Here is a 24,651-nt window from a genome sequence, read left to right on the forward strand (position 1 = left end):
ATTCGAGGTTAAAGTACTGGCACTTCGGGCCGGCGCCGCGGCTCACTAGGCTAATCCTCCGCCTAGCGGCGCCGGCACACCGGGTTCTAGTCCCGGTCGGGGCGCCGGATTCTGTCCCGGTTGCCCCTCTTCCAGGCCAGCTCTCTGCTGTGGCCAGGGAGTGCAGTGGAGGATGGCCCAGGTGCTTGGGCCCTGCACCCCATGGGAGACCAGGAAAAGCACCTGGCTCCTGGCTCCTGCCATCGGATCAGCGCGGTGCGCCCGCCGCAGCGCGGCGGCCATTGGAGGGTGAACCAACGGCAAAAGGAAGACCTTTCTGTCTCTCTCTCTCACTGTCCACTCTGCCTGTCAAAAAAAAAAAAAAAAAAAAAAAAATAAAGTACTGGCACTTCTCTGCTCTGCCCCTCCCGTGCAGAAAAGCACCATCCATATAGATATTGTAGGGCAGTGTTTAATGTATGTGGTCATGTTCCATCTCACTTTAAATGCTAGCTTTGCACTTCCTAGCTGTGTACCTGGATAAGTCATTTACCTATGACTTATGTTATCTGCAAAAGAGTGCAATGGCACACACTTCATAATGTTGTTAGGAATATTAAATAAGTTACCACGCATAAAGGTCTTCATGCTACATGCCAAGCACCACTCTGTGCCTGTTGTACTTTACAAACACGTATGTATCTTGCAAAATGTGTTCATATCTCAGTGTATTCAGTAAAAGCTACTCTGGCCTCCTGGAAGCCCGTTTCTGTAGCCCCTGCTTATTTTTTCTTCCCATAAACTCTGATAAATAAATAAAGACACAAACAGGAGATGCTATCACCAACTTGTGGTCTTCAGTCATGGAACCTCAATGCATGGTACACAATGAAACCCACAGCAGACAGAATCTAAGCTCATGTCCTCAAGTGGAAAAGCTTCAACCCCCTAGGAATAGGGCTCTTCCCTCAGCCTGGCACTTCCTCCCTTAGGGCATTGTGAGACTATTCAAGTGCCTGGGTTGGTGGGTTCTGGAACAAAGTTTGGGCCCTTTGATCTACACCAAGCACTGCTGCATTAATTCACTGTTAATTACAAAAAGGACTTAACACTTTCCTAGTGAAACTACAGGATGTCCAACACTACTTTCTCAGTACTATTAGAATGCAGTGACATAGTTCTAAGAAAGTAGTTTTATCATCCAGCGGGAAGCAAAATATTTATCAGAACAGAATTCTGGGCTCATATGGGAAAGCACTACCACCACTACCACCACCACCATCACTCACCAACCGCACTCCAACATCTGTGAACCCAGACTTACTAAGAGCCAGAAAATGACAACAATGTAAACATTCATATTTACTTTATTTTTAAACAGAGAGGCATGTACCCAAAGAAAAGAAACCATCATGGGGGCTCGTTCAAAGTGATCTGCCTTCTCACTCTAGAATGTTGCATGATCCCATGGCCATGGGGATGGAGCTGCCTCTTGATGGTACGCTCATCTGAAAGGTCAATCCCCCTATCACCCAACGGAAGTGGACAAAAGGAGGCAGGAAGTCAATGAATCCCTGAAATACTTCCCCAGAATCCTTCCAGGGATGATGTAGGACCACCAATCCATATATGTGACGTGGAGGGGATCTACAAACAGTAGACGGTGTTGGGCAGAAAATTATTCTGGATGATGTGCATCCAGCACCAGGATACCTCTTTCATTAGTATGAAGGAAGCAGATGTATCCTTCAGAAAAGATACAGAGGCAGAGACACTGATTAGAACATTATCTCATAACAGAGGTGGGGCATTTTCCACCATTAGTGTAAAATAACTGTAACTAACCAAACACATATAGGCCTTGTTAATTGAGTTATTAAAACTATGGCAGACTGGAATCAGGGCTCAAGGTACTATTTCAAGAGAAAAAATGAATACAAGTGGCCATGCTGATAGGGCCTTGACATTCCATTCAAAATTTTTAGAAAGGACTCCTGGTCCAGAAATGACAGCAAATACCCTTGGTTGCTCCGTAGGGCTGAGCCAGAAGGTGACGAGCCAACCTTAGAAGGCATGAGGATCTTGAATGGCTCGGCAAATCCCAAGACTCTCCCTATTTTTATCACCTCAGGAAGCATGTAAAACTAAAACGTATGAAGCACTGGAGGTGGACTCTGATTTTTATTTTTGGGAAATCTTGACACTTCTCATTACATCTCAGAATTCCCAAGGGAAGAGAAAGGATGGCAGATAACATGGGCATCCTATTTCCCACTGAAAGAGCATGGAAAACGGTTAAGGATGCCCAGAGTGACGGACAGGAAGCAGCAAGGCAACAAGATGCCTTGTGCCCGGGACAGGATTATGTCCAAGAGCCCTTTTGGCCTAAGTTCGCCTCCTCAAGGAGAAGTTTCCATGGAATGACCGTGATTCCCAACGTGGCCAGAAAACCCATCAATCCCACTCATGGGACAGATGATCAGAGGAGCCGCACTCTTCCCTCCCGAGTAACTCAGACTGAAGTAGGGCCGGACAGGACCACAGAAGGTAGCATGAGAGAAAGTGAAGGTGTGACACCTCTCTGTCACATTGTAGAAGGACACCTCACCTGCATCATAGTCCAAGAAAATCCCTACCCGCTGGAGAGGGGTCCGCAGGGGCAGGGCAGTCATCGGGGAAGTCAGAGCCCAGTATTCTTTCCCATACCACAATGACACAGCCCAGAATCCATTCTGGGGGGCTGAGGTTACGCCACCTTTTCTGCACACTGAGTCTTCACAGACACCTATGGTCCACTTGGCTTTATCTCCCACCTCTACCTCCCAATAATGTCTCCCAGCGATGAAGCATGGAGAGCCCAAGACACAGGGAAACAGATTGAACCGCTCCGGGTTGTCAGGCAGGTCCTGCTGAAGATAACTGTAGCGCACTTGCCGAAGATTATCAGAGAGGATCAGGCTGGGGTAGGCTGTGTCGGGGTCCAGGGTCACATCCACTGCAGAGACACAGACGGGAGAGTCAGCCTGAGGTCAGGAGAGCCCACTCAACAACTCCCAACCTTTCTCCTACCTTCTGGAGAAGTGAATGAGAGCTCCCCACTAGAGTTTGCGTCCATTTGATGATGAAATAAATCCTAAAATTCACATTTCAAGAATTACTGCTTGGGGGTGGCCAAGACACTGGTTAAGACCCATGTCCCACAACAGAGTGCTTGGATTCACCATGTCCCACAATAGAGTGCTTCAATTCAATACTCAACTCCAGCTCCGGATTCCAGCTTCCTGTAAATGCAGGGGTGATGGCTCAGGGAACCGGGTTCCTACCAACATAGGGAAGACCCGAATTGAGCTCCAGGCTCCCAGCTTTAACATTTCCCAGTCTGACTGTTGCAGGCTTTTGGGCAGTGAGCTAGCAGAAGGAAGCTCTCTTTCTGTTAGACAAAAATTTTTAAAAACTTACTTCTTGGATTAGCTAGTTGCCTTTTTTAGTAAGGATATATTAAATATTGAAAATTTATCCCCATTCCCTTTCTTTCATGTCTTAAGCCACAATATCCATTATAACCTGAATTTGAGGTTTTCTTACATGTCTGCAATCCCTTATCTGAAAACTTTAGGAACCAATAGTTTTCACAAAATTCAAAATGTTAGATTTTAGATAGGCAGCCTATGAAACATATCAATGCTTCCTCACACAGGATGAAGCCTCTACATAGACCCACAAAAGTTCAGCTTTTGCTAACATAAGTAACTTATTATAAAATAATGAAAAAGCTTTTGGCTTTCAGAGACCTGGGATTTGAGAGCTGTGGATAAGGGGCTGGGAACACTTACCACTTTATCCACCTTTCAAATTGTTCTTTATTCATTCTGAGATCTTTACTCTGCAATCCAAACTCTGTCTTCTAATGCCTACAATCTCAAAGTTCTTCTTAGCCAGTCCACACCATTCTATTCTACTTGCTCTTAATTTTAAAACTGTATATTACCCATGTCATATCCTCTGATAAAAGCATTTAGCATTATAACGTCTTACAATCATGAGGTACTTTCCTGCTTTAAAAGTACTGGTAAGTACTCTCACTTGCTCTTTACATCTTGTTCAGAAAATTCTCAAACATTGCTTCTCAGAAAACAAAGCTTGTGTAGGCTAAATGACTCCCATGACAGGTTCATGACAGGCAACTGGCAGAGTGACCAAGAGCCCCAGCACCCTCACTTCTTGGTTGAACAAACTTTCCCCACAGCTGCCCATTTTTCTTGTGTCCTGGGTATACTTCATAACTTCAACTAGACAATGTAAACTCCAAGAACAGGGCCTTATACCTTATACCTTATACCTATATACCACTAACATTGTGCAGGATGTGAGCTAGATACTCAGTTAATGCTTGTTCAAAGAATTAAATACAGGTCAGACATATTAAATGTTCAAGTAATCATATAGATAGGATTAAGTATTAATGGGATCATATACAAATAACATCAAGTGTATGGTAATAACAATAGAATTAAAAAGGAGAGAATGTTCTAACATGGGAAGCAGTTCACAACAGATACATAGAATGACAATCACTTTAAACAGCACTCTGACCCCAGAATCAACCCTAAAGGCATTCTGGTCTGGCTGAAAAGCCCATGAGAGCATTTCAAGCAGGGAAAGCTAAGACACTGTGGCAAAAATATGTCCTACATGAAGGATCTTTGTGAGACAGACCCCAGTGGAAAGAAGTAGCCATTAAAGGATGTGCTTATGGCCTTGTCTAAATACTGATGGAGTTTGTGGATTCAAAAGGCTTCCATAGCCTTGGCAGCTCATGTCAAGAATTGGGTAATCACTGATATCATACACAAATGTTAATAGTTAAATTAACAACAGAAGTCACTGTGCACTTACTTCTCATGCAGGACCTCTGTCATCAATGAGTTGTATTATGAGAATTTACTGTAAAACTTTTTCTCAGTTTTTTTGTGTATGTATGTGTGCAAATTGTTGAAATCAGTATAGAGTTGGTCTTCTGTGTATAAAGTTAATTGAAAATGAATTTTAGTGGAGAATGGGACTGGGAAAGGGAGAGGAGCAGCGAGTACAGTGGGAGTGACAATAGGAGGGTGGGTATGGTGGAAGAATCACTATATTCCTAAAGTTGTACTTATGAAATTTGTACTCATTAAATAAAAGATTTCTTTGGAAGGAAAAAAATACAGGTCAGAGCCAGTTTGCACCAGTGAATGAGGACCAACTGCATGCACTCGTAATCTTTCTCTCAATGAAGAGGATTCCACAAAACAGCAGATACCTGTGTGACCATGGAAAGTGGGATTTGGAGGACTGGGATCTGAGAGTCTCTCTGAATCACAGGGTAAAGGCAGTTGTGTAGGAGAGGGAGAGTTCCAAGCTTTTCCCTGAGGTGCAGTGATGGGATGGCCTAAAACTCCCAGGCTCCCTCCAGCACTCACTAGGAGCTGAACTCAATCACCCCACTTGCTGCCCTTGAGGTTGGGCAGGCACAGCAGTTTAACAGCAATGTTTCAGTTTTGAGAAACTGCAACTTCTATTCTAACCCTTTATAACATCTCAGATGGCTTCTTCCCATGGCTTCAGTTCTGAGGTGTTTCAGGGAGTAATGATTTGTGAAACATCAGTGGATTTTTGTGTTTGTTGTGGATCATTTTTATACATATAACATGAAGGAATCCAAATTCAGGAAACTTCAAAAATCATTCACAAAAATTAGCAGGTAGGCTCACATTTTATTTTATTCCAACACAGTTTGTCCCCCATTACCTACCTGAGTATAACTGAGCCTCTCTCAATTCTGAAAGAACAAAAGAAAAAAGCAGTTGTGGAAGTCATATTAATATTTCCAGGAAATGGGTGATACCAGGAGATTCGGTTACTCATCATAAAGCAGCCATCTCCACCCAGAAACCCCAGAGCTCCTGCTGTCAGCCATGCACTGATTTCTTCATACAAAGTATGACTCCATCACCCAGCCAACAGATTTAAATAAAAAGAGTTTGGGAACCTCAGACAGGATAACCACGTGCCAGAGATAGCCAGAATTTGGAGTCAAATCATGCCAAGATCGGCTGGCTCAACAGAAGGAACTGTTCTAATTCCATGTCATTTACAACTGTTGGCTTCCCTAAGTCACTTTGTTGTAGGGGCTGTGTGGAGCAAACGCCACTTACTGCCACTCTGAGGCAAACAAGACTTACATGGCAGTTTATGGCTGAAAAACTATTTCACATATGCTCCTATTGAGCATTTAAGTGGCAAAAGAGGAGCAGGAATGAAGGAGAGCCAGATCATGGAAAGTCATGCCTGATCCTACTACTTCCAGTATTATCTAACATAGTGACTGGTGTCTCCCCATTTGTCTTGCTTGTGGAGGACACAGGCATATCTCCTACGTCTATGTTGCTAGATGTCAAATGAAAATATCTGACAAGATGAAATGCAAACAAGGAGTTAATATACGTAATATAGGAAATTATTAAAAATATGGGGTTCCATCATTTATAATAAGAAAAGGGTTTACCTACATATAAGGATATTAGTAACTAGCCAGCCAACTCCTAAGTATAACTCATGAGCAGAAAAATTTAGATGTGGAAAAATATTCTCCAAATGTCTAGAAATACAGGGCTTAGGATGTGTCAGGCTCACTCTGCCTTTCAAATAAATAAATAAATCTTAAAAAAAAAAAAAAAAAGGCTTAGGGGCCCGCACTGGGGCAGAGCACGTTAACACCCTGGCCTAAAGCACTGGCATCCCATATGGGTACCAGTTTGAGACCCAGATGCTCCTCTTCCAATCCAGCTCTCTGCTGTGGCCTGGGAAAGCAGTAGAAGATGGCCCAATTCCTTGGGCCCCTGCACCCACATGGGAGACCCGGAAGAAGCTCCTGGCTTTGGACTGGCACAGCTCCGGCCATTGCGGCCATCTGGGCAGTGAACCATTGGATGGAGGACCTCTCTCTCTCTCTCTCTGCCTCTTCTCTCTCTGTGTAATTCCGACTCTCAAATAAATAAATCTTAAAAGAAAAAAAAAAACATAAAAAAAGGCTTAAGAAATGGTGCTTTATCTTACTTTACAACATTGTAACTGGGACTGGCATTATGGCATAGTGGGTAAAGCTGGCACCTGTGATGTCAGCATCCCACATGGGTGTCAGTTCAATTCCCAGCTGCTCCACTTCCTACCCAGCTCCCTGCTTATGGTCTGGGAAAAGCAGTGGATGATAGCCCAAGCACTTGGGCCTCTGCACCCATGTGGGAGACCCAGAAGAACCTCCTGGCTCCTGGCTTCAGTCTGGCCCAGCTTTGGCTGTTGTAGCCAACTACGGAGTAAACCAGCAGATGAAAGATCTCTCTCCATAGCTTTTTCAAATAAATAAATCTTAAAAAAAAAAAAAACCACACCCATAATCTTTTTTTTTTTTTTTTTAAGATTTATTTATTTATTTGAAAGGCAGAGTTACAGAGAGGCAGAGAGGCAGAGAGGCAGAGAGGCAGAGAGGCAGAGAGGCAGAGAGGCAGAGAGGCAGAGAGAGAGAGAGAGAGAGAGAGAGAGAGAGAGAGAGGTCTTCCACTCGCTGGTTCACTCCCCAGATGGCCAGCAATGGTTGGAGCTGGGCCAATCCAAAGCCAGGAGCCTGGAACTTCTTCCGGGTCTCTCATGTGGTTTCAGGGGCCCAAGGACTTTTGGGCCATCATCCACTCATTTTCCCAGGCCACAGCATAGAGTAGGATTGGAAGTGGAACAGCCGGGACTCAAACCGGCGCCCATATGGGAGGCCAGTACTGCAGGCGGCAGCTTTATCTGCTATGCCACAGCACCAGTTCCAACCCACAATCTTTAACTATTATTTCCCTCATTTTACAGATAAGAGGATTACACTGTAAAATCTTTATTAATGGGCTGGCTTTGTGGCTTAGCAGGCTAAGCTGCCGCCTGCAACACTGGCATCCCATACAGTCCCCGGTTTAAGTCCCAGTTGCTCCACTTCTGATCCAGTCCCCTGCTAATCGCCTAAGAAAGCAGTGGAAGATGGACCAAGTGCTTGGGCCCCTGTACCCATATGAAATCCAGATGAAACTCCTGGCTCAGGTCTGGCCCAACCCCAGCCGTTGAGGCCATTTGGGGAGTGAACCAGTAGATGGGAGATTTCTTTGTGTGTTTCTTCCTCTCTTTAATTCTGCCTTTCTAATAAATACATAAAATACATCTCTTAAAAAAAAATATTAAATGGCAGAGCTGGGTCCAGAACCCAGGCTGCCTGATTGCCAACGCTCACTCCTAACAACTCTGCTGGTAGTGCTGTCTCAGTGAGGGCTGCCCGACTCCTGGGCTGGTTGCCACCTGTGTCCACACACAGTAGGAACTCAGTAAATCACAATGATAAATACTGGTTCAATCGCTTCTCAGCTACTGTCTCAAGTAAAATATCATCAGGATAGTTTCTGGTCATTCTTTTACCTAATAAGAAAATTTAATAATAATCAAAGTAATTCTGGATTAATCTTTGGATTGACTATTTTCTCCTCCATCACAGTAGACTGAAGACTGAATATAGTTACCAGACTTCAAATTAGAACAAGAAGCTATTAATCGAAAAAATTAACAAAAGGGAAACGTAAAATATCAAGATAGGCTTGCCAGTATCACCCTGGTCCTGTTTTCTCCCATAATTTTCAAATAGATGCAGTTCTTTCCATGAAATGTCAACATCAAAACCCCAGCAAATGGATGAATTTACCTTGGATTTTCTCCATATCTGACTGCATTTTTTCTAAGGAGAGAAAAGGAGAAGACACTCAGTTTGCATGCCACTATCTGGAAAACATTCACTTTCAGACTACACACAGATACACAGAATATAAATCCATTTTCCCTCATAATCCCTCCCCTAATGGTACCTGTGAACTGCTTCAGACTTTCCGTCAAGAATAGACACTTTTGGGCAAAAATGTGGATTTTCTCTTGCAGATCTGGAGGTGTAATCCAAGGTTCAGGGATTCTGATTCTTTCAGCCCTAAATTAAAAAAAAAAAAAAAAAAAAAAAAAAAACAAACCACACACATGTGAATCCCTTCCCTAACATCACAATCTTTCAGGGGCTAGGAGAGGCCCTGGGTTTAAACTGACCAACACAGATGGAGTTTAAAAGGAGTCAGTGCAGCTTTTCCCATCTTCTCTTCCTGGACAATGACGCTTTATCTTACTCACTTTTAGTTTCCCCAGGGAACCTAGCTCATGGACATACACATAGCAACTCCTCAGAAAAGGTTTACTGAATTAAATTGTGGGCTGACCTCGCCACAAAGCAGCAGATTCTATGACAAGTCCTTGATATTTATGTAATTCAGATAATTATCCAGAATCCCCAGGCTCCCAAATACGGAGAGAATGACATCTTCAGAAGGATAATGCACTCTCCAGGGGTCAACAAACCAAGTTCCTAATCTCTGGAAGGAAGTCTCTGGCAAAGACTCTTAGTTGCCTATTGGAAATGCCTCCTGCTTTCTAAATTTAATGGCTTTAGGGATGCCCAGTCTTTTTTGTAGTCAGATGTGACCTGTAGCTAAATTCTGGCCAAGCAGAGGTTAAAAAGTATTGAAGTATCTCATGGTAGGTAGTTTTAGAAGTCTGATAAAAAAGGAATGTGATATGACTTATTGCCTTCCTCCTGGTTGGTATTCCTGCAGCTATCTTGGGCTATCTGAGGGCAGTACCTTAGGGATGGTAGAACAGCAAATGGGAAGAACACTTGAGTCTCTGTGGATCCCTGGAGCCACCATCCCAGCCCCAGGCTATCTACCTGCACATTCCTATATGGTGACAAAAATTTGTATTATGTTTAGGCCTTAGGCCAATGAAATTTTGGACTTCTTATCTCATATAGCCAAATCCAATCCTTAATATCTGCTGGTTATTCAAAGATCTACTGTCTTATGTTAGGACAGAATTAGATTTGCATCAAAAAGTAGCAGGTAAAGGTAGTACTTGCTGGGGTCATCTGGCTAGTAGTACAAACTTTAACAAATGTCCATCCCAAGGGCCCTCAGGAACTTAACTTCCATCAACACGATTCTATCTACATAGACCTCCAAGCTAACCTACCCCATCTGGGAGGCCCTCCCCCAACCTCCTGAAATGTTCCCATGTAATTCAACTGCATTTTCCCCTGGAGGATTTTCACCACTTAGGATTTTAATCACCTTGGAAGTCCGTCTCCCTCCAAGTCAATCTCTGCTCCTGTAGGCTCTCCTGCACTAAACGTTTAATTGCCCCAAGACCTATTCCATTTGCCTACACCTGCCATACTGCACACACAACTCTGTCCTGGCTTCTTGCCCCCAATGATAACATCTCAACTCCCAGGGAGCTCTTTCTCACTTGTCACTTGATGGTAGAGAAACAATGAAAGTAAGAGCCAGAACCCAGTTGGCTGGTAAGTAATGATACAAATCCAGGTCAGTTACACTCTCTTTATTCTTTATTTCCTCCAGTATAGAAAAAAATGATAGAACGAAAGGGAAGGAACCCTGAAATGCACAGGAAGGAACAGCTGTAAGCCACCCATGAACTCTACCCGAGTCCCTGTTAGGTCCCCAGTCTCTCCATGGAAATGTACCCATCCCCCTAAAACACTAGCGTCCTCCCACCCAGCAGTCTGTCAGAAATCCCCAAGTTTTACTGAGAAGAGCTGTGGTTCACCTAGTAGTTCCTTGTACACTAGGGACCCTTCAGGGACAGGCAGGACAAGTGTGGATTTTGTAACATGTCCATCTTAGGCGCTGGGTTCCTTTTGGGATTAATAAATGTGATGGATACAGTCTTCTTGTGCTTGATTTAACACTAAGGGGAGAGAAAACTATACCTGCTCAATGTGTCCCCGATGTCCTACGAGAGAAAGGAAAAGAATAACCATGAAAAGTCGATCATAAAAAGAAAGGAAAAACCCAATCACAACTTGTTTTCTTTCACAGATGTTCACTGAAAGCCCAACTATGGATGGTCCTCCTGGGAGAAGCCAGAGACAGGATCTCTGGGACCTAACCATCTCAAGGAGCTAAAAACCAGGCAGAAGAAACTAGGATGCATTTACTACCTTAGCATTTCCTATGCTGTCCCTCTCTCCCTGCCAGGCACCGGGCAAGGGTCTCATGATTTAGCATTTACTAACTCATGCATCCTACTCTCAGTCCTCAACAGCCTACTGTCCAGTTTATTTTCCTTTTATTGTGAAATAATCTCAAATACACAAAATGGCTACTACAAAAACCTGCTTTCCCCAAACTTAGCAATCTTTAATTATTCACCTAACATATTTTCTCTCTCCCCTCTGATATATAATACACATGACAGATTTATCTTCAGAACCACTTGATAGGTCATCATTTACATTATCTCTTTACACTTTCATGTGTAGTTCCTAAAAACGACATTTTCTTACATAATAACAGTACTTATCAAATTCAGGAAACCAAACACTGACACATTTACCCAACCCAAGGACCACACTCTAATTTAATCAATTGTCTTGAAGTTCTTTACGGCTATCCCACTGCACTGCTGGGTACCCCAGGACCATTCACTGCATTTAGTTATGTCTCTTTAACTGAAACAGTTCCTCAGTACCGATTTGTCTTTTATGTCACTTATTATTATTATTTTTTAAACAGGCAGAGTGGACAGTGAGAGACAGAGAGAAAGGTCTTCCTTTGCCGTTGGTTCACCCTCCAATGGCCGCCGCGGCTGGCGCGCTGCGGCCGGCGCATGGCGCTAATCTGAAGCCAGGAGCCAGGTGCTTCCTCCTGGTCTCCCATGTGGGTGCAGGGCCCAAGCACTTGGGCCATCCTCCACTGCACTCCCGGGCCACAGCAGAGCTGGCCTGAAAGGGGGGCAATCGGGACAGAATCCGGCGCCCCGACCAGGACTAGAACCCGGGGTGCCTGTGCCGCTAGGTGGAAGATTAGCCTATTGAGCCGTGGCGCTGGCCTTTTATGTCACTTTTTAACATATAAGTTTGTCAGGTATTTCCCTCATGATTAAATTCAGGTTGTACCATCTTCATATAATTTATTTGAAAGACAGAGTTGCAGAGAGAAAGAGACACAGAGAAAGATATTCCATCCATTGGTACACAATGGCCATAATTGAAGCCAGGAGCCTGGAATTCCATCTGGGTCTCCTACATGGGCGGCCAGGACACAAGTGGTTGGACCATTTTTCACTACTTTCCCAGGTGCATCAGCAGGAAGCTGCTATGATGGCCCCAAGGTTGTACCATCTTTGACTAGTATATATTGTATCCTTCTAAAGATACAGGATACCTGCATGCCCCTTATTTGTGATACCAATTTTGATCACTGCACAGTTACTATTTTCCCTTTTGTAATTATTAAGTAGTCTATAGGTACACTTCCAATCCCAATCAAACTTTCCAACTTTTATTACTCATTAACAGTTCTTATCTGGGGGAACAACACTGTGCATAGCAGGTAAAGCTGACGCCTGTGACACTGGCTTCCCATATGAGCACCAGTTTGTGTTCTGGTTGCTCCACTTCTGATCCAGCTTCCTGCTAATGGCCTGGAAATAGCAGCAGAAGATGGCCCAAGTATTTGGGTCCCTGTAGTCCCCAGGGAAGACCCAGGTGAAGCTCTTGGCTCTGGCCTGGCCCAGCTCTGGCAGTTGTGGCCTTTGGGAAGTGAACCAGCAGATGAATATGCCTCTCTCTGTCTTCTTCTCTTTCAAAATAAATAAATACAGGGGCCAGCACTATGGCCCAGTGGGTTAAAGCCCTGGCCTGAAATGCCAGCATCCCATATGGGCGCCGGTTCTAGTCCTGGCTGCTCCTCTTCCAATACAGCTCTCTGCTATGGCCTGGAAAAGCAGTCAAAGATGGCCCAAGTCCTTGGGCCCCTGCACCCATGTGGGAGACCTGGAAGAAGCTCCTGGTTCCTGGCTTCGGATCGGCGCAGCTCTGGCCATTGCGGCCATCTGGGGAGTGAACCAGTGGATGGAAGACCTCTCTCTCTCTCTCTACCTCTCTCTATAACTCTTTCAAATAAAAAAATAAATCTTTAAAAAAAATAAATACATCTCTCTTTTTTAGATTATTTACTTATTTGAAAGACAGAGATACCAAGAGGATGAGGCAGAGAAAGGTCTTCTATCCACTGGTTCACTCCCCAATTGGCCGCAATGGCCGGAGCTGTGCTGATCCAAAGTCAGGAGCCAGGAGCTTCTTCCAGGTCACCCATATATGAGGGCATGGGCCCAAGGATTTGGGCCATCTCTGGATTGGAAGTGAAGCAGCCGGGACTGGGAAGCTATGTGCTTCTTCCCGGTCTCCCATGTGGGCGCCCATATGGGATGCTGGCACTACAGGTGGCGGTTTTACCCTCCAGGCCGCAGTGTTGGTCCCCATAAATACATCTTAAAAACTTTAAATCTTGTCTGAATTTTTACTATGATGGCTGCCAAATGATATTCCAACTTCAAAATTCCTTCTACACTACTTAGCTGACATTCTACTGAAAGGTGGGACTTCCTCTTCTTTTTTTTTTTTTTTTTTTTTTCCTCTTCTTATTAGTATGGACCCAGACTCTTTCATTCAGTGAGTTATAATCCATTATTGTTCTTATATTTATGGTTATATTTTGTAGTTAATATGGGATATAATTTGGCCACAAAAAGAAATGAAGTAGTAATTTATGCTGCAATATGGATAAACCTTGAAAAAATTATGCTAAGTGAGAGGAGCCAGGAGGCGGCATTTGACGCAGTGGCTAACATGCTGCTTGTGGGTGAGGTGGGGGGAAGCATGCGGTGGCAGAATGGATCAAGCCATTGCCTGCTATGGACATCAGGTGGAGTCCCAGCTACTCCACATCTGATCTAGCTCCCCGCTAATGCGCCAGGGAAAGAAAGCAGTGGAAGACAGCCCCCATGCTTGGGCTCCTGCACCCACATGGGAGACCGGGAAGAAGCACCTAGCTTTGGCTCAGCCCCGCCCTGGCTGTTGTAGCCACTTGAGTGAGCCAGCAGACAGGAGACCTCTATCTTTCCCTCTGTTTAACTCAGCCTTTCAAATAATCTCTCTCTTCCTCTCCGTAATTCTGCCCTTCAAATAAATAAATAAATCTTAGGGGGAAAAAAAAAGATGCTGCTTAGTGCTTAGGATGCCTGCATTCCGTATCTGAGTGCCAAGACTTGACTCCCACTTCTGCTTCTAACTCCAGTTTCCTGCTAGTGTGTACTCTGGGAGGCAGCAGCTGATGGCTCGGGTAGTTGGGGTCCCTGCCACTTACATGGGCTCCTAGCTTCACCCTGGTCCAGCCCTGCCACCCATGTGGGAAACCCACATGGAATTCATGGGTTATGGCTTTGGCCTGGCCAAGCCCCCACCATTGCAGCCATCTGGGGAATAAACCAGCAGATGGATCTCTGTCTCCCTCTCTCCTTCTGTAACTCTGCCTTTAAAATAAATAAATCTTTAAAAAAAGAATACATTAGCTAGTTTCCGTAAACATCCCCTCCAGATAAAGTCCCATAATCCCACCTTATCTTTTAAGTATCTTTCCACATCTCCTCACAGTCAAACTTCTTGAAATAGTGCCTGCTCTACTAGCAGCCTCCATGCACCCTGCCAGGTCAGCACTCAGCTCCCCTAACACGGCTCCTGCCCAAATTATTCCACTGTGGCAGTTTCATAAGGCTGCCGACAACAGTCATATTATTATTATTTTTTTTTTTTTGACAGGCAGAGTGGACAGTGAGAGAGACAGAGAAAGGTCTTCCTTTGCCGTTGGTTCAACCTCCAATGGCCGCCGCAGCCGGCGCACTGCAGCTGGCGCACCGCACTGATCCGAAGGCAGGAGCCAGGTGCTTCTCCTGGTCTCCCATGGGGTGCAGGGCCCAAGCACCTGGGCCATCCTCCACTGCACTCCTGGGCCATAGCAGAGAGCTGGCCTGGAAGAGGGGCAACCGGGACAGAATCCAGCGCCCCGACCAGGACTAGAACCCGGTGAGCCGGCGCCGCTATTGAGCCGCGGGGCCGGCCTAACAGTCATATTTTTCAAACAAATGGATTAGGAGCTCCGATATTACTTGCCTTCAATTGCATTAGACTCCTGCTCACTCTCTATTTCCTTAACTATTCTTCCTTCCTGCTCACACTCTGCTTCTCTCATCAGTCGTCTTCTCTGCAAATTCGTTCTCTCCGTAGCAATTAAATCTCAGAGTTCACTAGAGCTTAAGCTGTCTTTTTTTTATTATTATTATCTGTTGAGCATTCCTAGTTTAAAAATACAAAATGCTCTAAAAATCTGTAACTTTTTGAGGGCCAATATAATGCCACAAGTAAAAAAAATTCCACATCTGTCCTCATACGACAAGTAACAGTCCAAGGCAGACGCACTAAAAATACTGAGTATAACTACCCTCAGGCTGCAGCTGTGTGTATGAGATCAACGTGAAACATAAATGAATTTCATGTTTACACTTGGTCCCTATCCTCAACATAATTCATTATATATTTGGAAGTATTTTAAAATCCAAAATATCCGGGCCGGCGCCGTGGCTCAATAGGCTAATCCTCCACCTTGCGGCGCCGGCACACCGGGTTCTAGTCCCGGTTGGGGCGCTGGATTCTGTCCCGGTTGCCCCTCTTCCAGGCCAGCTCTCTGCTATGGCCAGGGAGTGCAGTGGAGGATGGCCCAGGTGCTTGGGCCCTGCACCCCATGGGAGACCAGGAAAAGCACCTGGCTCCTGGCTCCTGCCAGGATCAGCGCGGTGCGCCGGCTGCAGCGGCGGCCATTGGAGGGTGAACCAACGGCAAAGGAAGACCTTTCTCTCACTGTCTCTCTCTCTCTCACTGTCCACTCTGCCTGTCAAAAAAAAAAAAAAAAAAAAAAAAATCCAAAATATCCAAAATACAAAATGCCTCTAGTCCCAAGCATTGTGGATAAGGAATAACCAATCTGTGTTCTAAAGCAGGAATTAGTAACCTTGTTCTTAAAAGGTTGGATAATAAATATTTTAGGTTTTGTGAACTTCATAGTTTTCGTCAACAATGATTCATAATACATAAATGAGTAAGCATAGTTAAGTTCCAATAATGTATGGAAACGATTTCAGTTTTATATAATTTTACCTATCATGTAATCCATTCTGCTTTTTCAACCATTTTACAGTGTAAAAACCATATTTAACTCCTACAACATACAAAAACAGATGGCAGGCCATAATATGCTGACCCCTACTCTAGTCTGGACAGTGAGAGAGAGAGACAGAGAGAAAGGTCTTCCTTTGCCGTTGGTTCACCCTCCAATGGCCACCACGGCTGGCGCACCGCGGCCGGCGCATCGCGCTGATCCGAAGGCAGGAGCCAGATACTTATCCTGGTCTCCCATGGGGTGCAGGGCCCAAGCACTTGGGCCATCCTCCACTGCACTCCCTGGCCACAGCAGAGAGCTGGCCTGGAAGAGGGGCAACCGGGACAGAATCTGGCGCCCCGACCAGGACCCGGTGTGCTGGCGCCGCAAGGCGGACGATTAGCCTAGTGAGCCGTGGCGCCGGCCATCTATCATCTGTTTGTGATGGCACTCATCAACATCTGTGATAACTATTCACTTACTGCCTGTTCTCCACACTAGAATATTATTCAAGAAAGTTTATTCACCATTTATTCCCAGTGCCTAGAACAGTGCCTAACCCAGAAAAGATTATTAACATGTGCTGAATGAACAAATATAAGCAACCAGCATTTTCATATTTCTTGCTTTGCTCGATTATCTGATATAGTTTTGTTAACTTTTTTTTTTTTTTTTTTTTTTTAATTATTTTTGACAGGCAGAGTGGACAGTGAGAGAGAGACAGAGAGAAAGGTCTTCCTTTGCCGTTGGTTCACCCTCCAATGGCCGCCTGCTGCAGCCGGCGCACCGCGCTGATCCGATGGCAGGAACCAGGATCCAGGTGCTTTTCCTGGTTTCCCATGGGGTGCAGGGCCCAAGCACCTGGGCCATCCTCCACTGCACTCCCTGGCCATAGCAGAGAGCTGGCCTGGAAGAGGGGCAACCGGGACAGAATCCGGCGCCCCAACCGGGACTAGAACCCGGTGTGCCGGCGCCGCAAGGTGGAGGATTAGCCTATTGAGCCACGGCGCCGGCCAGTTTTGTTAACTTCTAAAACTTAATTGCAGGCCGGCGCCGTGGCTAATCCTCCGCCTTGCAGCGCCGGCACACCGGGTTCTAGTCCCGGTCGGGGCGCTGGATTCTGTCCCGGTTGCCCCTCTTCCAGGCCAGCTCTCTGCTATGGCCCGGGAGTGCAGTGGAGGATGGCCCCAGTGCTTGGGCCCTGCACCCCGTGGGAGGCCAGGATAAGTACCTGGCTCCTGCCATCGGATCAACGCGGTGCACCGGCCGCAGCGCGCCAGCCGCGGCGGCCATTGGAGGGTGAACCAAGGCAAAGGAAGACCTTTTTCTCTGTCTCTCACTGTCCACTCTGCCTGTCAAAAAAACAAACAAACAAACAAACAAAAAAAACCTTAATTGCTTTATTTTATTTCCTTGAAAGGCAGAGAGAGAGAAAGAGACAGAGGTCTCCCATTCACTGGTTCATTGCCCAGATGCCCACCACAACTGAGACTGGATCAGGCCAGGCCAAAGCCAGAAACTCAATCTAGGTTTCCCACACAGGTGGCAGGGACCCAACTCTTGAGCCATCACTACTGCCTCCCAGGGAGACTAATTGAGCAGAAACTGGAATTGGGAGTGCAGCCAGACCTCAGACATTCCAAGTGGTGTCTTAACTGCTATGCCTGCCCCTCTGTTGCCGCTTTCTCACAGGTACTACCGAGGTTAAACCACAGGACTGCTTAGGCCAACCAGTCCTGCTCAAGTGCTTCTTGTTTTATAGCTGTGGTTATGCACAGGTATATGCTAAAATTACGGGATATCGTAATGAAGAGGATTCTTTAAGTGACACGTGGTCCAAGCTTCTCCTTACATAATGAGCAACTGTAGTCAGTGAGGCCCCTAGAAGAATTATGCCTGTGATAAGAACCACTTATCAGTGCAAGGCAGGCCCGGACAGTATCATCCTTTTATCCTTCCATGAGACAATGCTGCTGACTGATTCAAGTTCTATCACTCAGAGCTTGATGTACATGGTTTCCTTCCACCACACCAATGCAGAGCTTGGCAAGCCCTTGCTATGCCTGCCGAGCTGACAAGGAGACAGGGTCCTGGGTTCACCTTGGCAAAGGAGAGGGGAGACTATTTCTAGGGGGAACTGCCTGAGCATGGCTCTCCACACCTTACCTGCAAGAGCTCCCTGGTGGGCTGCTGCTGCTTCTCCTCCAGCTGGGCAATCAGGCTGCTGAGGTGGGAGATGTTGCAGGAGAACTGGGTGATGGCCCCGTTGATGCTGTTGTAGATGGCCAGGTCGAGCTCCTCAAGGCGGGCCAGGAGGCGGTACTCATGCTCCTTCAGAGAGTGATAGAGCTGCTCAAACTCCCAGACAATTTTCTCCCTCTCCATCTGGGTCAGGCTCTGTGCAGATGACAGAGAAGGGCAGTAAGGAGAGGAGAAGCTCCCTTCTAGATCCCTTCACATTCCTTCCACGACCACTCACTCCGAAAACACATCATTTTATCCTGGGATACTCAAACAACACTGTTCACTCACTCACTATTTCTGTCTTACTCACTAGACATATGCTGCCCTGGAACTGAGTTACCCCAGTGATAATTAAGGCATAGTCTCTGCTGCTAAGGAACTCAGTCCAGCAAGTCAGGTTCGTATGGTGCAGTCACGGATGGGGAGTTAAAGAAAAGGTGACAGCCTTTCTGTCCCACATCTTAGCAAAGCTGTGATGGTTGTCGTTTCTCACTGAACTTCACCAGGATGCCAAGAAAGATGTTGTAAAGCTGGATAAAAGGGGACGGTGCTGTGACATAGTGGGTAAAGCCTCCGTCTGCAGTGCTGGCATCCCATATGGGCGCTGGTTCTAGTCCCAGCTGTTCCACTTCCGATCCAGCTCTCTGCTATGGCCTGGGAAAGCAGTGAAAGATGGCCCAAGTCCTTGGGCCCCTGCACCCACGTGGGAGACCCAAAGATGCTCTTGGCTCTTAGCTTTGGATTGGCACAGCTCCAGCCACTGCAGCCATCTGGGGAGTGAACCAGTAGGTGTAAGACCTCTCTCTCCCTCCCTGTAACTCTGCCTTCAAATAAATAACTCCTTAAAAAAAAAAAAGAAGTTGGATAAGAAAAGTAAAGACTCTTGGGGCCGGTGTTGTGGTATTGCAGGCTAAGCAGCTGCCTGCAGTGCTGGCATCCCATGTGGGTGCTGGTTAGTCCTGGCTGCTCTACTTCTGATCCAGCTCCCTACTAATGTTTCTTGGAATGCCACAAAGATGGCCCATTTGGGGAGTGAACCAGCAGATGGAAGATATCTCTCTCTCTCTCTCTCTTTAAGATTTATTTATTAGTTTGAGAGGCAGAGTTACAGATAGAGAAACAGAAATCTTTTAATCACCGGTTAACTCCCCAAATGGCTGCAACAGCCGGAGCTGGGTTGGAGCCAGGAGCGTCTTCTAGGTTCCCTACCATTGCTTTCCTAGGTTGTTAACAGAGAGCTGGATTGGAAGTTGAGCAGCAGGGACTCAAACCAGCATTGGCACTGCAGCCAGAGGATGAACCTGCTAAGCCACAGTGCTTTGTAACTCTGCCTTTCAAGTAAATAATATAAAACATTAAAAAAAAAAAAAAAAAAAAAAAGGTAAAGACCCCATGAACAAATCTAGGCACAAGACCAAGCAGAAGAAATGGTACAAAGGCACAGTTCAGGGCACTTTTAATAACCTAGACTTCTTTGACAAAGCTACTTATGATACATTCTGTTACAGAAGTTACTGTCAGTTTACAGACCCAGCTGTGGTCTCTGAGAGACCAGATTCTCAGCTCCCTCACCAAGGCAGCTCTTCAAGAGCTCCTCAGCAGAAGGTTAATCCAACTGGTTTCAATGCACAGAGCTCAGGGCAGCACTGCACCCATGTGGGAGACCTGAAGAAGCTTCTGGCTCCTGGCTTTGGTCTGGCCCAGCCCTGGCTGTTGCAGCCATTTGAGGAGTGAGCCAGCAGATGAAAAATCTTGATCTCTCTGCCTCTCCCTTTCTCTCTCTTCATAACTGTGCCTTTCAAATTAGTAATAATAAATCTTAAAAAAAAAAAAAAAAAGGGCATAGAGCTCAAGGAATACCAGGGGACTATTCCTAGCTGCTGAAGATGCATAAACAAGCAACATGTGGGGGGAAAAACCAAACTTTGGAAATTGTACATTTGGCAAAACAAAGCTTCATTTAAAAAAAAAAAAAAAAAGAAAGGTAACAACATGTGGTAGGGGAAGGTAGTACTGTCTTAACAGAAGCAATGTATAAACCAGGCATTACAGGAAGAACAGGAGTTCACTATACAGGCAACAAGTGGAAGACCTTCCAGGCAGAATAAATGGCACAGCAAAAGTGGAGACAAGCAGGCAAATGGTTTTGTCTGGCTGCAGCAGAGACCAGAAAAGGTAAAAAGACCAGGTCACACCTTGCCTGGAGGGTAAGGGGTAAGAACTTTACCCCAACTGAGCAACTGAGAGAAAGACCATGGCCCAGGGAAAGGACAGGCCAGACACAGGCATGCCCTGTGCAGGATGGCCTGCACCAAGGAAGCACAATTTCACTGACCAGTCTCCTTGGGCCCAGATTCCAAACCTCTCTGCTCAGGGCTTTCACCAGCCACCCTGCCTCCCTGGCTTTGGGGGAAGGGCAGTTTCCTCTTGCTGCTGACTTATCTGACACAGTTTGTCTTCCCTTCCTTCTCTACCCCCATGCCCTATAGTCAGCACTGCTAAAATTGTGTTCTACCCTCCCTCCCTCCCTCCCTCTCTCTCTCTCTCTCTCTTCCTCCTTCCTTCCCTCTCTCCCTGCCTCCCTCCCTCCCTCTCTCTCCCCAACTGCCTTTCAAGTAAATAAAAAAAATCTTTAAAAAAAAAATTCTGTTCTAAACAATGGGTCAGCAAAGGGCTCTAAAAGAATCCAACAACCTTTTATCAAAACACAGCCCTGCCTATTTACATATTGGCTGTGGCTGCTTTTGAGCCACAACATTACTGATTAGTTGGGACTGGACCCATAGAGCCCCAAAGCTACAGATATGTACAATCTGGCCCTTTGTGGGGAGTTTGCCAACACGGGTTCTAAATTCAAACCCTTCTGAGACACACCCCATGCTGACCGTCCCTCTAGCCCCCTTCCAGGCACTCACTATACAACTTGGTGACACACACCCCTTCATTTATAAATCCTTTTCCCAAGCTCATGCCTCTTCGCCACTGGCTAAGTCTTTTCAAAGACACACCATAAAATACAATCTCAGAAACAGAAAAATTAAACCTGAAAGAAAACTTAAAGGTCAAGTACCAGTGTTTCTCAAGGGGCTTGCCACTGGCATGCTGGCTGGGACAATGTTGTTTAGCATGGGGCTGTTTTTCACATAACAGGACATGTAGCACCCCCATTCTACCCTCCCCAGTCACCTTACCCACTCTGCCATAATGCCAGCCCCCCAACCTACCCATTTCCCAGATGAAGTGTGATAATCAAATGGCTAGTATGAGAGCCAAGACGCACATCCAGGTGGCCGGATTTCAGAGAACGGCTGTGTCTCCTTGTTGACAATCCTGCCCAGAAGACAATTTTTGTGTGCACTATGATTGAAGTGGACTCAGGTTCATGAAGAATATTCTTCATCCATGAAATCTCTTTTGAAAGTAAGGGGAACTGTGGTCTCAGCAGATTGTGTGGGCAGAGCAAGTGGTGGAATCTAAGGACACCTTAGGAATGAGCTCCCTGCTTAGAAGGGACACAACTTAGAACTGACACAATTTCTCTCAAGATTCCAGACACTGCTAGTCTAGGAGTTTGCTTTTCAGATGCAAACACCTCTAATGGTTAGAGGTCTGTAACATTTTATCTATTCCACTCACATTGTAAACACTTAGGTGGTAAATATGTAAGTGTATATGATAAAACCCTCTGTACTTTTTGTTTTTCCAAAACAAAACTCCAAAATACCCATATCAGAATTAGCACATCAGGTTCCTGCCAAAGCCTTGGAAGACTGCTCAAAGAAAACAGAGCGAAAAACTCTGTTTAGAAAGGGGAATGAACACTCCAGAAAGTCAACCAGTGGGGCTGACACAAATCCATCACCAGCACCTGTGAGAAGGATAGTGCACCACAGGATGCCAGCTAACTATTCTCAAGAATTTCACCTATCTCAAGTCTGCCAAACATCAGTCCTGGCCCACAAGCAGCTAACAAGCTAAACTTCACTGATCCAGCAGGTATCTATGACTCCCAAGCACAGCTCCTCCACCCTCTCCCCAAAAGTAGGGGAGCCCCTTGGTTCTCCAGGTTAAGTTTCCACTGCCACATGGGGTTGTTTCACTTGCAACTGGAAGAACTGAGCAAGTTGGCTTGACAGAAGCACGGACCAGCAAAAGCGCTATTATCTGGGAATTCCAAAAGCCCTTACCAGGAGTTCAGCGCGTGCCTGCTCCCCCTGCGCCCGGCGCCTCTTTTTTAAGTCTTTCACCCTTTTTAGATGGTCCAGCTGGTTCTGGATTTGTTCCTGAAAAAAAAAAAAAAAAAAAAAGTTGGGCAGGCCATAGTATAACCATGGCTGTTTTGCTTCCCCACAGACAGAAACTACAATTCTGATGCCAGGTGCCTGGTGCGAGCCTGTGTTCAGACCACACTACCATCCACAGAAGACTCAAAGCACAGGGGCCACCACCTCTCTTCTATGGCAATGTGTGCATTTCTTAAATGAATCCTCTACCCAGTTTAGCATTAGGGTGACTGGACTAGGAGATTTAAAGTCAAGTTGTAGACCTTCCACAGAGGTCCACTGAGAAAATGAAGCAACTTCTCTAATTCTCCTCATGTGTGACGGGTAAATACCACTTTCCCAGCCTATTCCAGTTACAAGGAGAGCAGGTGAAATGATGCAGTTAAAAGCTCCATGTTAGGTGACTATGCAGAAATGCATTCACTTTTAAACACGGACAAAACTGTGGGTATAATCCTGTAGCCCTCAAACACATAGCAAACAGACAACATCAAGGACGCCTGGAATGTCTCCTTAAAACTCTTTTGCACGTGATACTTTGTTTCCGTGTTACTGTTTTGCTGCCGCAGTCGGTTCAACAGTTTGCAAAAGGCTTTGCACTTCTTATCCCCTTAATCATAATACCTGTTATCTCCCGTGTCTCAGGATGGCGAAATGCCTTACTCAAGCAGTGGAGAAATGTGTTCCTTTCCATGAGCTTCTAGAACAAGACGGTTTACAAGAAGTGCTTACAGACTAAGTGACGGGCATCTGCCGGATGACTCGGACACCGTGGTCACCGTCCGAGCGGGTTTCCTCTATAATTTGGGAGCAGAGTGTCTCAGGAGCTTATCGATGTGTACACAGCTTTATGCACATCTTTTAGGGTGTCGGGTTTGCGGGCGGGGGTGGGGGAAGGGCTCCAGGGAACGTCTTTATGTCCATAGCGTCCGAGATCTGGGAAACACAGGGATAGGAGTGGGGGTGGGGTGGGGCGACTTCTGGCTTCCCCAGCAGCTACAGGTTTTCCTCCAAATCCGAGTGCGGAGGCTCGGGAGCGGACAGAGAGGAAATGACGGCTGTGAACCACACGTCCGGCTCAGCCATTTTCTAGGCAAGGAAAAAAAGGGGAAGCCCCCGTGGCTCTCCCCTCCCTTTGTCCGCCTCGCTGCGCGCGCGCCGGGGAGGGGGCCCTCACCTTGAAGCCCTCCACCGCCTCCTCGAGCGGCAGCACGCTGTGGCCGCGGTGCTCGCGGGAGCGGTCGCACACCACACAGATGGGCATCTGGTCCTCCTCGCAGTACAGCTTCAGCGGCTCGCGGTGCTTCTCGCACACGCCCATCTCGCCGCCGGGCCCGGACGGCCTCTCGGTGCGCAGCTGCTTCACCAGCTGGGTCACGTTGGCCAGGTGCCGGTTGGGCCGCATGTGCCGCTGCGGAAAAGTCTCTCGGCACTGCGGGCACGACACGTTCGTCTCGGCCGAGCCCCAGCAGCGGGCGAGGCACGCGCAACAGATGTTGTGGCCACAGTCGAGCATCATGGGCTCGACGAAGTACTGCAGGCACACGGGGCAGGTGGTCTCCTGCTGCAGGCACTCGGCCACGCTCCCGGAGGCCATGGCGCGGGCTGGCGGGGGCGCACGGGCATGGGCCCCCGGCGCCGAGCTCTGCGCGGAGCCCGACTCTCCGGCGCTCTCTCCGGGTCGCTGCTCGAGCCGGGCGGGCGGAGGGCGGTGCCCCTCGGGCCCGGATTCCCTGGGAGGCTCCGGCGGCCGGGCTCGCTGCCCTGTTGTACCCCTTTGAGCGAGGCCCGGAAGGCTGCCGCCCGACGGAGCCCCGCGGCTACGCGGTAGGGGGGCCAGGCGCGCAGCGCCTCGGGCCGGATTCACAGGGGCAGGCGCGCCAGGCGCGCAGGACAACGTGGCTGCGTCCAAGCGGATCCCGCAGGCCGCGGAGACCCCGCCCCGGCGCGACCGGAAGAGGCGGGGCGGCGTG

General features: G+C 46.9%; 1 protein-coding gene across 1 annotated transcript; it reads right to left on the reverse strand.

The window, feature by feature from the left end:
* Window positions 1–1,328: 1,328 nt before the first annotated feature.
* TRIM27 (tripartite motif containing 27) lies at window positions 1,329–24,624 on the reverse strand. Its single transcript, XM_002714187.6, has 8 exons — window positions 23,856–24,624; window positions 22,583–22,678; window positions 18,318–18,548; window positions 10,868–10,890; window positions 8,904–9,019; window positions 8,744–8,776; window positions 5,771–5,797; window positions 1,329–2,974 (listed from the first exon to the last, which is right to left on the reverse strand). Exons 1-8 carry the CDS (start codon window positions 24,273–24,275, stop codon window positions 2,379–2,381), a joined length of 1,542 nt encoding a protein of 513 aa, XP_002714233.1. The 5' UTR covers window positions 24,276–24,624; the 3' UTR covers window positions 1,329–2,378.
* Window positions 24,625–24,651: the final 27 nt, after the last annotated feature.

Source organism: Oryctolagus cuniculus, chromosome 5 (genome assembly GCF_051225735.1).
Source record: "Oryctolagus cuniculus isolate XC-2025 breed Fujian yellow rabbit chromosome 5, ASM5122573v1, whole genome shotgun sequence".
NCBI classification, from domain to species: domain Eukaryota; kingdom Metazoa; phylum Chordata; class Mammalia; order Lagomorpha; family Leporidae; genus Oryctolagus; species Oryctolagus cuniculus.